Consider the following 13,664-nt stretch of genomic DNA (forward strand, 5'->3'; position numbering starts at 1 on the left):
CAGCCCTGGCTCTGAGCAACAGCGTCTGCAGTGGGACAGGAAACTCCCAGCTCACGGGAACGAACTTTCTGGCTGACTGCAGAGGCCACGACAAAGCTGAGTGGTTTCCCTGGTCTCCCCCAGGCCTTGCTGGCCCCAGGGGCTGATGGCATTTGTGCTCCCTCAGGTTCATGTCCCCACACCAACAGCATGGGGGTGCTCCCCATGCTCTGTGCAATGCAACAGGGGCTGCAGAGCCAGTGCTGCCGTGTCTGTGCCTGCAAGGATGGGGCACCTGTGTGAGCTGGGGGAGAGGCCAGGGCTGCAGAGGGGGGATGTTGTTGGCAGCTCCATGAGGATGCTCTGGGACGCTGCCCTGGGCTGTGCAGCGTACTGGGGATGGATCAGCCCCTGCTCTGCTGCTCCTTCCTGTCTGCCCCAGGCCCCTTGCAGAGGCCCAGCCATGCTGTTTGCCCCCAGCCTGCCCACGGCCAGCCTGGGGCTGCTCACGGGGCTTTTCTGTGCTCAGCATTGGCCTGGGCGTGTTCTTGAGAGAGCCTGGGCAAGGAGCCTGGAGCCCCCAGGCCCTGGGCTGAGGCGTCAGCGCTGCCCCAGCAGTGCCCATGGCCTGTCCCTGCTGCAGCCCCGGCACTGCCACCCCCAGGGCTGTGCCCGGCCCCGAGAGCACTCAGGCCCTGCAGCAACACCAGGGCCACCAGGGCAGCGGGGCAGGGCCACGGCAGCAGCACTGGCAACACCAAGTGCTGCTGCTGCTGGGCACAGCTGCTGTGCCAGCCCTGATCTGCCCCAGCTCTGCACACAGACATTGCTGCTGCAGCTCCAGAGAAGGGAACATAAGGGGAATCTCCCTTGAAAATTATGCTGAGAGATCCCTTATTTCATTTGAAGCCATTGAGAACAGAGGTCCCGTTGACACAGTCTGGGGCCACAGGGAAGGTGGAGAGAAACAGAACTAGAAATGGCAGAAACAATGGCCTTGGTTTAGGGAGAATATTAAAAAATTAAAACAGACGGGAAAAGAAGCAATCCAACAAATGTGCCAAATATGACTTTTATTACAAGAGATACGCTGAAATTGGCAACCAGTTTAATGTTTTCTAAATTTTCCAGTCATCAGTCTCCACACTGCAGCCTTGAGCACCTGGTTCCTCAGGCTGTAGATGAGAGGGTTCAGGGCTGGAGGCACCACCGAGTACATAACTGACACTGACAGATCCAGGGATAGGGAAGAAATGGAGGAGGGTTTCAGGTAGGTAAAAAAGGCAGTGCTGAAGAACAGGGAGACCATGGCCAGGTGAGGGAAGCAGGTGGAAAAGGCTTTGTGCCGTCCCTGCTCAGAGGGGATCCTCAGCACAGCCCTGAAGATCTGCACATAGGAGAAAACCATGAACAAAAAACAGCCAAAACCTAAATAGACAGCAACCAATGAAATCCAAATTTTTCTGATGGTGGAGTGTGAGCAGGAGAGCTTGAGGATCTGGGGCACCTCACAGAAGAACTGGCCCAAGACATTGCCATGGCACAGGGGCAGGGAAAATGTATTGGCTGTGTGCAGCAGAGCATTGAGAAAGTCACTGGCCCAGGCAGCTGCTGCCATGTGGGCACAAGCTCTGCTGCCCAGGAGGGTCCCGTAGTGCAGGGGTTTGCAGATGGAGATGTAGCGGTCATAGCACATGATAGTCAGGAGAAAAAACCCTGCTGAAATGAAAAAGACAAACAAAAAGAGCTGTGCAGCACATGCTGAGTAGGAGATGTCCCTGGTGTCCCAGAGGGAATTGTGCATGGCTTTGGGGAGAGTGGTGAAGATGGAGCCCAGGTCGCTAAGGGCCAGGTTGAGCAGGAAAAAGAATACGGGCATGTGCAGGTGGTGGCCGCAGGCTACGGCGCTGATGATGAGGCCGTTGCCCAGGAGGGCAGCCAGGGAGATGCCCAGCAAGAGGCAGAAGTGCAGGAGCTGCAGCTGCAGCGTTTCTGCCAATGCCAGCAGGAGGAAGTGCCTGATGGAGCTGCTGTTGGACATTTGCTGTCTCTGGCCATTGGAAGCTGTTCATGGAGAAAAGTCAGTGACCGGTTGGGAGAAACTTCTTCCAGCAAAATCAAAGCCTTTTCCCGCAGACCCTTCTCCTGTAATACTCTGACACCCTTTTCAATTTCCAGCAGATTTTCCTTCAGCTCCAAGTGTGGAGCCCTTGCTGGTGCTGCCTGACTGGGACTTCAGGTTCAGGGCAGGTACACACAGAGGTTTTTATAGTTCAGCCTTGCTGTGCAGACATAGGAGGGGGACAGGGAGCTGTCCTCGTGTTCCTCTTTGAATCTCTGTTAACACAGAAAGCCCTGTCAGTATCTGCCCTCCCACTGCCAGAGAACAGGAATGGTAAAGTCTGTTTAAATGTACTAGTGTTATTTACAGCTTTTCTTCATCTCCCCTGCTGATTATTTTTGGATGTCAGAAACTCTTTGCATTTCTGCTGCCCTCAGGGAGAACCGTGAGTTCTCTGAGGCAGGGTGGTGAGTGGAGAGGGAGGGAGGGAGGTCTGTCACCCTGTCCTGTTCCAGGATTCTCTGGGCTGTCACCTTTCCCAGACGGAGGATGATCACCCTCCCATGCTTCCTTTAAAAAACATCCTGACATTGTTGAGAGCAGATGGATCCCCACAGTCCACCAAATGTCCATCCCCTTCTCAAGGTCTCAGCCCCACGTTTGCACCCAGGGACAGACAGAGCTCATTTCACCAACCCAACAGCATTTTCTCATCACAGACCTTCTGTGTCTCACCGTGGGGCTTTTAGATAACACAGAGATGCTACAGGAGAGGTTTGTATCCTGGAGGGAAGCTCAAAGCTTGGACTGAAATTTCAGGGATATTCCAGGTGTCCTTCTGATGGCATTGGATTGAGGGAGGTGCAGCTCCTTCCCTGGCTGCCCTGACAGCATTGCCCAGAGCCGGGCACTGGAGACAGCGTCACCCTGAGCCAGCTGTGCCCCGTCCAGAGCCCCCAGGGCCGGGCAGCTGCTCCCAGCCCTGTGCTCTGCCGAGGGAACTGGGCCCGGGGCTGCAGAGCTGCCCCACGGCTCTGCTGCAGCTCTGCCTGCACAGGAGGGGCTGCACGCCTTGGAGCCCCGGCCCTGAGGGCAGAGGCTGGGCTGGGGCACAGGAGGGAGGAGGCTTGTTCAGAGGGAGGGGCTGCACTGGAGGGGATCCTGTGGGCATCTCTAAACTCTCTCTGCCACAGCATTGCTGGGGTTTGTTTTCTCTCATTGCCCAATCTTCTCTCTGCTTCCTGGAGATTTCCCTCCTGCAGGTGTTTCCCTGTGCCTGATCTCTTCCTGACAGAACTCACAGGCCTCAAATCTCTGTGCCCTCTCCTTGGCCCTACAGAACCCTGCCTGTTTGCAGGGCACTGGCTGGGGCAGGTTGTGTTTGCAGGTGGGACAAAGGACAGCTCAGACTGAGCCTGATGGGTCCAGCAAAGGGGATGCTGGTGCTGTCCATGGGCAGAGTGGCTTCAAGCACATTAGGGATCTCCTGTGAATCTACGGAACACTAAAATAACAGTTCCAATGTCTGAGGAACTTTTAAAATTTCATCATTAATAATTCATAATCAATCTTTAATGGTAATTCCCCCCCGCTGCCTGCCATTCTCCAATATTAGGAAACTGAATACAAAGTCTTTGGATATGTCCTAATTTTTAATGAAATCCTTGTATTGGAAATATTTTATGACTGGCCAGCATTCCTCAGCATTTCAAAACTTCATGAGCATTTCACCTCCCCTGCACCAGGAATATTCAGAGATTTACTCACAGAGTCTGTAGGCATTGGGATATTCCAGCTTTAGGAGATGGCTCCAGGAGCTGCAGCTGCATTGTCCTGCAGCCAGAGGTTCCTGTGCCAAGCGCTGGCAGTGATTGTGCCCCGGGCACTTCTAAGCATCTTCCCTGCCCAGACTGATTGAAGCTCTCTGTGCCTCTGTGCTGTGCCCGGGGTGGCTGCAGGCAGTGCCCAAGCCCTGCTGGGCTGGGAGAGGAGCTGCTCCTCAGGAGAAATGTCTTCATGAAGCTCTTCTTGGTTTGCCAGGAGCTGCCTCTGGGCCAGGAGCCCAGCCCAGCTCATCAGACCAGACAGAGAACAAGGACTTTAATGACCCTCTCGGGGCTTTGGTGTTGTTTACATCAGAACCAGTCCCTCAGAGTGTCTTCAAAAAACTTCTCAAGTACTCAAAATTAAATTGAAACTCTGAAGTTTCTTGAATTTTTTATGGGTCCCACTGAGGAACACAACTCAAAAAGTGTCCCCAGGTTCCAGTTAGAGCAGAACACTGGAGGCAGTGATGACAGCTGGGGACAAACAAGGCCAAGGTGTCTCTGGTGCTCAGCAAAGCTGGATGTGTTTGAGGAATGCAAAGGGCCAAGGCCTGAGCCCCAGTCCGTGGCCAGGCAGATTCTGTCCCTCCCTCCTTGCTCAGGGCTCTTGCCGGGATGGGCACTGGCATGTGGGGATGTGCAATGGCAAGGGCAGGAGCATGGGGCCGCCCCTGCCAGGCTGCTGAGCAGGGACAAGGAGGCAATGAGGCCCCAGGCCTGCAAGGGTCACTTGTCTCCTGCTCCTGCCTCAGGCCCAGGCCCAGCAGCCATGGCCAAAGTGCTGCCCAAGTTGGCTCTGGCAGGGCTGTCTTGCAGCTGCTGCCCATGCCTGTGCCCTGTGCAGCCCAGGCTGTCCCACGGTGTCCCTGCCCTGCGCCTCTGTCCCTGCAGGCTGTCGGCATCCCCCGGCTGCCCCACCTGGCTGGCCCCTTCCTTTGCTGACAGCTCTGCCTCCTGCCTGCCTCTGCCTGCCCACACAAAGCCTGAGGCGGACCCAGGCTCCTTCTGGGGGATGTGTTGCACCACAGCCCTGCCCTGGGAGGGAAATTTCTTTCTCTTTGGGTCCTGTCTGGCCCTCCCTATCTGTCCTTTCCATTAATTCCTTCTTATTCTGTCTGTTCTCTACTATGTCAAAAGGAGCTACCATCTCTGAAACCACCCTTCAGTCCCTCCCAGGGCTGTCCTCTGCTGTCCCCCTTCTCCACCCCACTGAGCACAGAGATGCTTTGTCCCTATATTGTGCTCATGTGCTTGAGGCCTCCAAACCCCATCTTGGGAGATCTCTCAACCCTCTTCAAGGTGTTGGCAAATGAAAACATTCTGCTCATAATCTAAGAAAATCACCTTAGGACAAGACCATTTAGAGCTGTGTGTCCTGGCTACTTTTGCCTTGGAGCAATCCTTGGATAGATGGAATTTTTTAAGTCGAATTTCAGTTTTGCCCATGGGCACTTTGATTCTTTTCCATTGGAAGGAAAACAGAGGCCCGGTGTTTCAGGGGCAGATGAACAGCAGCCACCAAGGGCCAAGGTGAGCCAGACTTTTCTGCAATTGCAGCTTTTGGCTCAGAGAAATCCTTGGATACACATAATTTGCAGGTAGAATACAAGTTTTGGCCACTGGTTCCTTGATGGCAAGGCCATTTCTTTTCCATCTGAAGGAAAGCAGAGAGCCCCAGGGTTTGATGGTAGATGAGAAGCAGCTCCTGGGAGGCCAAGCCAGCCAGACTCATCTCTCCTGGCAGCTTTTGATTGGGACCTATCCTTGGATATATGAAATTTAGGGGCCAAATCTCAAATTTGGCCACGGCCCCTGGACGAGGAGACTGTTCTATTTCCATCACAAGAAAGGCAGAGAGCCCCAGTGTTTTGGGGTAGATGACAGGTGGCCATCAGAGCCCACAGCGCCAGCCAGAGCTGGCAGGTTTTGTCTCGAGAAACCCTTCATATAGTGAATATTTTAGCAGGAGCAGCAATTCTGGCCATGCAGGAATAAGAAAATTCTTTTCCATAGGAAGGAAAGCACAGAACCCCAGTGCTTCAGGGGCTGATGAACTGCAGGCAGCAGAGACCAAGGCCAGCCAGACCTGTCTGTAATGGAAGCTTTTGTGTAGGGGCAATAATTGGATATCGGGCTTCTGGTGGTAGAAACCCAATTTCGACCATGGGCGCCTGGTGAAGGATGGTTCTTTTCCCTTAGGATGGAAAGGGCAGAGCCCCAGTGTTTCAAGGCAGAATTCAGGCAACCACCAGAAGCCAAGGCCAGCCAGACCTGTCTGTACTGGGAGATCTTGTCTGGGAGAAAAAACCCTTGAATGCAGGAATTTTGGAGGACAAGTACCAGCTTTGCCCATAGGTGCCTGTGCAGGAGGGACAGTTCTTTTCCATAGGAAGGGAAGCACCGAGCCTCAGTGTTTGAAGGCAGGTGAGACCCAGCCCTCAGGAAGACAAGGTCAGGCAGACGTGTTGTAATGGCAGCTTTTATGTGGGAGAAATCCCTGGATATAGGGAATTTTGGAGGGGGAATCCCGTTTTGGCCATGGATACTTGAATGAGAAGGGAAGTTCTTTTCCAGTTGAAGGAAAGCCCAGAGCACCAGGGATTCAGGGGTACATGAGAAGAGACCCTTGACATGCCAAGGGCAGTTGGACCAGTCAGGCCAAGCAACCAGACCTGCTCCCTGTTCCCTTGTTTCCATGGAGCCCTGCAGTGTCCCAGTGGTGGTGTCATATTGGATCCTTGCTTCCATCAGGCCCAGATGTGTCACAGTGGCCTCTTGTTTCCATGGGTCTTCACAGTATCACAATGGTCCCTTGCTTCCATGAGGCCTGGCAGTGTCACAGGGGTCTCCTTGGTGCTGCAGTGTCACAATGGACCCTTGGTTCCATGGGGACTTACAATGTCAGAAGAGTCTCCTTGGTTCCATGAGGCCCTGCAGAGCCCCTTGATTCAACGAAGCCTCCATGTGTCATCATGGCTTCCAGGATAACATGAGGCCCCACAATGTCACAATGGACCTTTTGTTGCATGGGGTTCTGGACTGCTCCGTGAATCTTTAGTTCCATGGGGTCCTGCAGTGTCACAATGGCCTCCTTGGTTCCAAGGTGCCACACAGTGTGACAACTGCCCCTTGGCCTGCCAAGACCCCACAGTGTCACAATGGTTCCTTGCTTCCATGAGGCCTTGCAGTGTCACAATGGTCTCCATGATCCCATAAGGCCTTGCAGTGTCACAACAGACCATTGGTTTCATGCAGCCCCACGGTGTCACTGTGGTCCCCTTGGCTCCATAAGGCTCTGAAGTGCCACAATGGCCCTTTGGTTCCACAAGGCGTCCAAGTGTAAAAATGGCCTCCATGGTTCCATGAGGCCCTGCTGTGTCACAATGGCTCGTGGTTCCATGAGGCCACACAGTTTAACAAGGGACCCTGGGTTATATCAGGCCTTGCTGTGTCACAATGTACTTGTGCTTCCATGAGCTTTCACAGTGCCCACAGCAGTTTCCTTGGTTCTGCACTGTCACCATGGACCCTTTGTTCCGTGAGGTTCCGCAGTAGAACACGGTCACGTGGGTTCCGTGAGGTTCTTCAGTGTCACAATGGGCCCATGGTTCCACAAGGCCTTGCTGTGTCACAATGGCCCCTTGGTTCCAAGAGGTTTCTCAGGGTCACAATGGTCTCTTTGGATCCACAGCATCACAATGGACCATTGGTTCAATGTGGCCCCAATGCGCCCAAATGGATTTTGGTTCCATGGGGTTCTGCTGTGTGACAATGGACCTTTTGTTCCATGAGTTTGCACAGTATCACAGCTGACTCCTTGGTTCTGTGAGGAACCACGGTCACCAACTCTCTGAAATATCAAAATAAGGCTCCTGAACACTAATTTGCTATTTCAGAGGGTGTCATTTATTCAGGCCAGAGGTCCAACATGGGATAACTCCCAACCTAACATGAACGTGTAATTCTACCAGTGTGTTGCTTATACACAGTCCCTAAATGTGAATTACAATTTACTCATTTCCATAAAACCCACCCTACCTTCCCAGATTCACTCCTTCTTTTCTCTATCCCTGCATCTTTGAGCCAGATTTCTTCTTCTTCTCTTCCAACCATCCTTGCTGGGAAAGCAGCCTCTGCATGCCTTGTTCTTGTGCTGAAAGTTCACAGGCAGGGTAAAAATGGAATGAACCCTTTTGGTATCAGCCCCAGGCTTTGTGTGGGCAGGCAGGGGCAGGAAGGAGGCAGAGCTGTCAGCAAAGGAAGGGCACAGCCAGGTGGGGCAGCCGGGGGATGCCGACAGCCTGCAGGGACAGAGGCGCAGGGCAGGGACACCGTGGGACAGCCTGGGCTGCACAGGGCACAGGCATGTGCAGCAGCTGCAAGACAGCCCTGGCAGAGCCAACTTGGGCAGCACTTTGGCCATGGCTGCTGGGCCTGGGCCTGAGGCAGGAGCAGGAGACAAGTGACCCTTGCAGGCCTGGGGCCTCATTGCCTCCTTGTCCCTGCTCAGCAGCCTGGCAGGGGCCGCCCCATGCTCCTGCCCTTGCCATTGCACATCCCCACATGCCAGTGCCCATCCCGGCAAGAGCCCTGAGCAAGGAGGGAGGGACAGCATCTGCCTGGCCAGGGGCTGGGGCTCAGGCCTTGGCCCTTGGCATTCCTCAAACACATCCAGCTTTGCTCAGCACCAGAGACACTTTTTCCTTGTTTGTCCCCAGCTGTCATCATTGCCTCCAGTGTTCTGCTCTAACTGGAACCTGGGGACACTCTCTCAGTCGTGTTCCTCAGTGGGACCCATTAAAACTTTAAGGACCTTTGGAGTCTAAATTTGAGTTCTTGAGTAGTTTTTTGAAGACACCCTCAGGGACTGAGTTTGATGTAAACAACACCAAAGTCCTGAGAGGCTCATAAAAATTTTCCTAGTCCACTTATGGAGAAAGATTTAAAACAACTTTTAAGAATTTCTATTTTAATGGAGGTACCTTTTTTCTCTTTAGAGCAGAGGTGATTGATGCATTCTGTGATTGATATTGACTCAGGGTCTCTCCTCAGCAGCTCTGGCCTGCTCACAGAAGCTGTGCCTGGAGCTCTGACCCAGTGTGGACAACCTTGCTCCACATTGCCCAGCCCATCCTGTCTGTCCTCACTCCCCTGGGACCTGCTGTGCTTGCAGAGCTGGCTGCACTCAACCTAAGAGAAGTTTTCACTTTTTGGGGGCTTTTTGAAGCAATCTGAACCTCCTGAGTTTCCCCACTGCAAACAGACACACTGCTCAGGTGTGTGCCAGCCCCAGGTGCCACCAAAGCCACTGCAGAGCTGCCCTGGGCCAGCTGTGAGGGTGGATCATCAGCCCAAGCTGCACGGGGCCACTGCAAGGGGCTGTGGCCATGGGCACTGCACTGACCCCACTGCTGGGTTTGGCTGCCACGGCCACTGAAAGAAATTAAACTGTCCTTGGAAACACTGGGGAGGAGTGGGACATACTGGGGAACACTGGGAACGTTGTAGGAGACACTGGGACATACTGGGAGTGAAACTGGGGGATACTGAGGGAAACTGGGGACACTGCGACAATTGCAGAGAAGACTGGGGACACTGGGGCATCCTGTGGATGGTACGGGGAGGAACTGGGAACGACTGGAAATAAACTCAGGTGTATTGGGAGGGACTGGGTTGTACTGGGAGGAACTGGAGGGGCACTGGGATTGTACTGGGCTCTTCTTGTGATGAGCTGGGCTGTACGGGATGGACTGGAGGAGGGTGAAAGGGCTTTTCCTACCTCCACCTAATTCCATTTGCCGAGACTCCCGCCCATCAGCAGCCGCAGCCAATCAGCGCAAGGAATTTAGGCCTGAGGGCGGTGCCTAGATAGGCGCCTTATTTTATTTTTGCTTACATCTCCCATGATGCCCCTCGGACAGATACAGCTCCATTGGAGCCGAGACTACAATGCCCGTCATGCCCCGCGCTCCACAGAACACCGGGATCCGCCCCCATCTGTCCCATAAGTATCTCTCAGTCCCTCCAGGATCCCTCAGTGCCCCTTCAGCGCACATTCGGTACCACCCAAAACCGTCCCCGGATCCCCTGAGTGGTCCGAACCCCACAGATGCCGGGTACAGCCACTTCTGGGAATTCATCTCCTCTCATCCCCCGCGGCCCCAGAGCCCCTCAGAACACAGTCCCGCGTCTAAAATCCTGCCATGCCCTGCACCCTAAGGAGCCCGGTTAGAGCTCCCCTAGCTTCCCCGATGGGCTCCCGAGCTGTTTAAATTTCCCCGATGATCTCAAGTCGCGGCTCGGACACAAATGTGTCCCCCAAGGGCATCCCCGAACTCCCAAACATCGCGTTCGAGCCACTTCCGGGACTACAGCTGCCATCATGCTCCGCGGCGCAAGTCCAGCGCTAGTCCAGCATGGACTTCATCTCCCGTCATGCCCCGCGCCACCCCGAGAGCCATTGCAACTGCGCATCGAACTCCCGTGATGCTCCGCGGCGCCGTTAAACCGTATGATACCCGCGCCTACAACTCCCATCTCCGCCTGCTCCCCAGACAGCCCCGTTCGAGCCCCGCCAAGGGCTCGCCCAGACCCCGAAGGGCCCCAAATTCCCCTCCCTGACCTCCAAGGGCCCCCCTGGACCTCCCAAGTGCTGCCATGGACCCCGAACTGTCCCTCAGAATCCCTGAGTGCCCCTCCAAGTGCCCACCCGGCTCCCCCAAGTGTCCTCCAGACCCTCAAGTTCTCTCTGAATTCCCTCCCCAGACCCAAAACTGCCCCCAAATTCCCTCCCAAATGCCCCAAAACTGTCCCAGAAATGTCTCCAGGGACCCCAAAGTGCTGCCCCTTGACCCTGTGTGAGAAAAAGATGATAAAAAAGATGACAAAAAGACTACAAATATAACTACTTACCATAAAGAGGAAGAAAGAAATAGCCCATAGATATTAATTAATTATTGAAAGGAAGTGTGTTTCTTAGCATGAGAGACAATTTGTTTTTACTGCTAAAAATGTATAGCTTTTGAAAGAAAAATATAAAAATAATGTAATAAAAATAATAAAAAATATTACTATAAATTAGAATAATATGTTTATAACTTTATTTATTAATTAAATTTTATTTATCGGGAAAAATACTTGAATTTTTTTACGTGTTTTGAGATGTCAGTCCCAGGTGGGCCATGTCAGACATAGTGAGGTTGGGCGTGAGGAGCAGTATGTCTAAACAGGCTCAGCATGAAAGGGGCTCATTCTTCTCCCTGACCAGACCTCCTAAGGAGACATTCAGCATCAAGATCACCTGGGAAATGCTTCTGTCCCTTCTTCTCTGAAATGAAAAGAAGAAAAATATTCCGTTGACTGAAAAGAAAAATCCTGATGTGCACTTTGAAATCTTCCTCCTGAAGACAACTCCAAACTGACTCCAATCACTGCACAAGCCCTGGAGACTCAAAGACAATGGAAGGGTGACAAAGAGCTCCTGAGGCCTTTCTGTATTTTAATCAGCCCCACGCTGGATTTGGGGCTGCGTCCAGGAGCCTCAGGCACACAGAGAAGGATGGAGAAGCTGCTCAAGGAGTCAGCAGCAAAACTCCAAGTGCCTTGGAGCATGGCTGGGCCCCAGTGAGGGCAGGGAGTGCCAAAGGCTGCCCAGGGCCTGGTGAGAGCAGATCCTTGAGGGCAGGATTGCAGGGAGCCCAAGGCTCTGAGCAGGGAACTGCAATGCTGAGCAAGGCCTGGCAGAGCTGGGTTTTCTCTCCTTTCAAGAGTCTCTGGGTAGGCACAGTTGGTTTCAGGTCCATGGTCCCTGTGCTGCTCCTGGCCTGCTCTGGTTTGGGTGAGGAAGGCAAAAAGCTCCGACCATGGTCCTGATGTTGTCTTATGTTTTCTCTGGTTAGAGGTGTTATTTTAATTCTTCATTTGCATCGTGCCTTGTTGTTCTAGGGGTTTTTGTTAGGTCATTCTTTTCTGTTAGGTCTTATGGGATTTTATGGGATTTGGTTATTATGACATAATCCTCTTCTTTATGATGTCAGGTGGTTCACCATCTTAGATTAGATGAGAGTGGAAGTGAAAGGTTTTAAAATCATAAAATTCGGGGAATTAGAAAGAAGCTAGACTTCGTCAAGCCCTGGAAAAATGTTTAAAATGGACTCTGCAAATGTTAGGCTTTTGTTTACCAGATCATGTGAAATTGCATTCACTTAAGAAGTATATGATAAATGACATAATTGTTAGATGTGATGATTGTTTAGTAATTAAATATAATTATTGTATAATCATAAGAATCATGAGAAACTATGTTAGAAGTTTGAGAGGGACCACAAGGAGCCCATGCTTGGCTGAAATCTATGTATACAATAGAACAATAAAAGTTTAATAATTAACATGAAAGTTATACAATGATACAATATAAAAACATGTTGATCCCGAATGCAAGTCAGAGACAGATTTGGGTTTGTACCCCTGACACCCAGAGCTCTTCAGTAAAAGCACCTGCATAGAATCATTCTCGTGATTATGTGCTTCTGAACACTGACAGGAGCAGTGGGGGTAACACCTGACAGTGAGGGGATTTACATAATTATAAATCCTTTAACTAGCATTGGAACTTGACATAACTATTAAACATTCAACAAACAATCTATGACTAACATTGCGACTTTATATTAACTCCTTTAACAATGAACTTTATATCAACTCCTTTAACAATCGATTCTCTACAATTCCCCCTCTAATTGTTCAATTGGGCTCAAGCCTGCTTCAATTAGCAATTCCTTCTTCTTGAAAGTACAATTTTTAATATTGGTTGTAAATTTCCTTGGCATCTGGATGTTCTTGATCATTCATTACCATGATTACTTTTACTTCTTTCTTATTAAGCTCTTTTGGTATCATTAAACTTGCTTGTACAGCAGATGTTACAACTCGGATTATACAGGGGAGCATGCAAGGTAGGAGGATTAAACTAATAATTTCACATATGATGAAAAAGGCCATTTTTTTCCACCAGTTTCCTTTTAATGACCAGAAATTGTCCCACCAGCTGGTATCAAATGAAGGGGTCCACTCTTGTGTTCCAACATAAACTAACTTCCGGATTTCCTTTGAGATATTTCCAATGACTTCACTGCAGTCATCCATTTCTAAGCAGCACTCGAGGAGTTAAATTTTCCACATGTGCTTCCTTCATGGGCTAAAAAATAATCTACTGCTAGTCTGATTTGATACCTCACAGTTCTAGCCTGGGATAGTTGGTCATTTATGTGGTCTAAAGCCAGAGAGGTTCGGTTCAATACCATCTCGAGTGCTACTTGTAATCTCAGAATCCAATTTAACGTATAAATTCATTAGAAGACTTTAGTAGGGGATGTGGCTGTTTTTGACTCTTCAGTGGGAGGTGGTCCAGGTCCTTTAATCTGGGTTATATGTGTCCACCCCCTCTCTTGGGTCATATGGCTGTATTGGTGGTGAGTGGGACCTGAAAAGGACCTTCAAACTTAGAGGCTAAAGGTCCAGATTTCCATGATTTAACTAACACCCAGTCCCCTGGATTGATGTTATGTCCCTTAGTGTCTAAGGGAGAGGTTTGAAGGACATAGTCCTTTTTCCTAAGATCTTTGAATCTCCTTCCTATGGCCTTTACCTATTTTTGGGTGGCTGTCTCTCCTTCTGGATAAATTCCATTGCTATATGAGGTTATCAAGAAGGGGAGTCCAAACATCATTTCACAAGGCGAGACTCTTATGCCTGATTGAGGCCTTGTTCTAATTTGTAACAGTACTAAGGGTAAATAT

At 51.2% G+C, this 13,664-nt stretch overlaps 1 protein-coding gene across 1 annotated transcript; it reads right to left on the reverse strand.

Annotated features, from left to right (window-relative positions):
• Positions 1-1,087: 1,087 nt before the first annotated feature.
• LOC128949382 (olfactory receptor 14A16-like) lies at positions 1,088-1,858 on the reverse strand. Its single transcript, XM_054294245.1, has one exon. It carries the CDS (start codon positions 1,856-1,858, stop codon positions 1,088-1,090), a length of 771 nt encoding a protein of 256 aa, XP_054150220.1.
• Positions 1,859-13,664: the final 11,806 nt, after the last annotated feature.

This window comes from Melozone crissalis, unplaced genomic scaffold, assembly GCF_028551555.1.
Source record: "Melozone crissalis strain CALT ecotype California unplaced genomic scaffold, PUWL_Pcris_2 ptg000231l_1, whole genome shotgun sequence".
Classification (NCBI taxonomy): domain Eukaryota; kingdom Metazoa; phylum Chordata; class Aves; order Passeriformes; family Passerellidae; genus Melozone; species Melozone crissalis.

Bases quoted from the DNA above. Each gene is read 5' to 3' on its own strand.
- LOC128949382 (XM_054294245.1), bottom strand. From the start codon at position 1,858: ATGCCCGTATTCTTTTTCCTGCTCAACCTGGCCCTTAGCGACCTGGGC.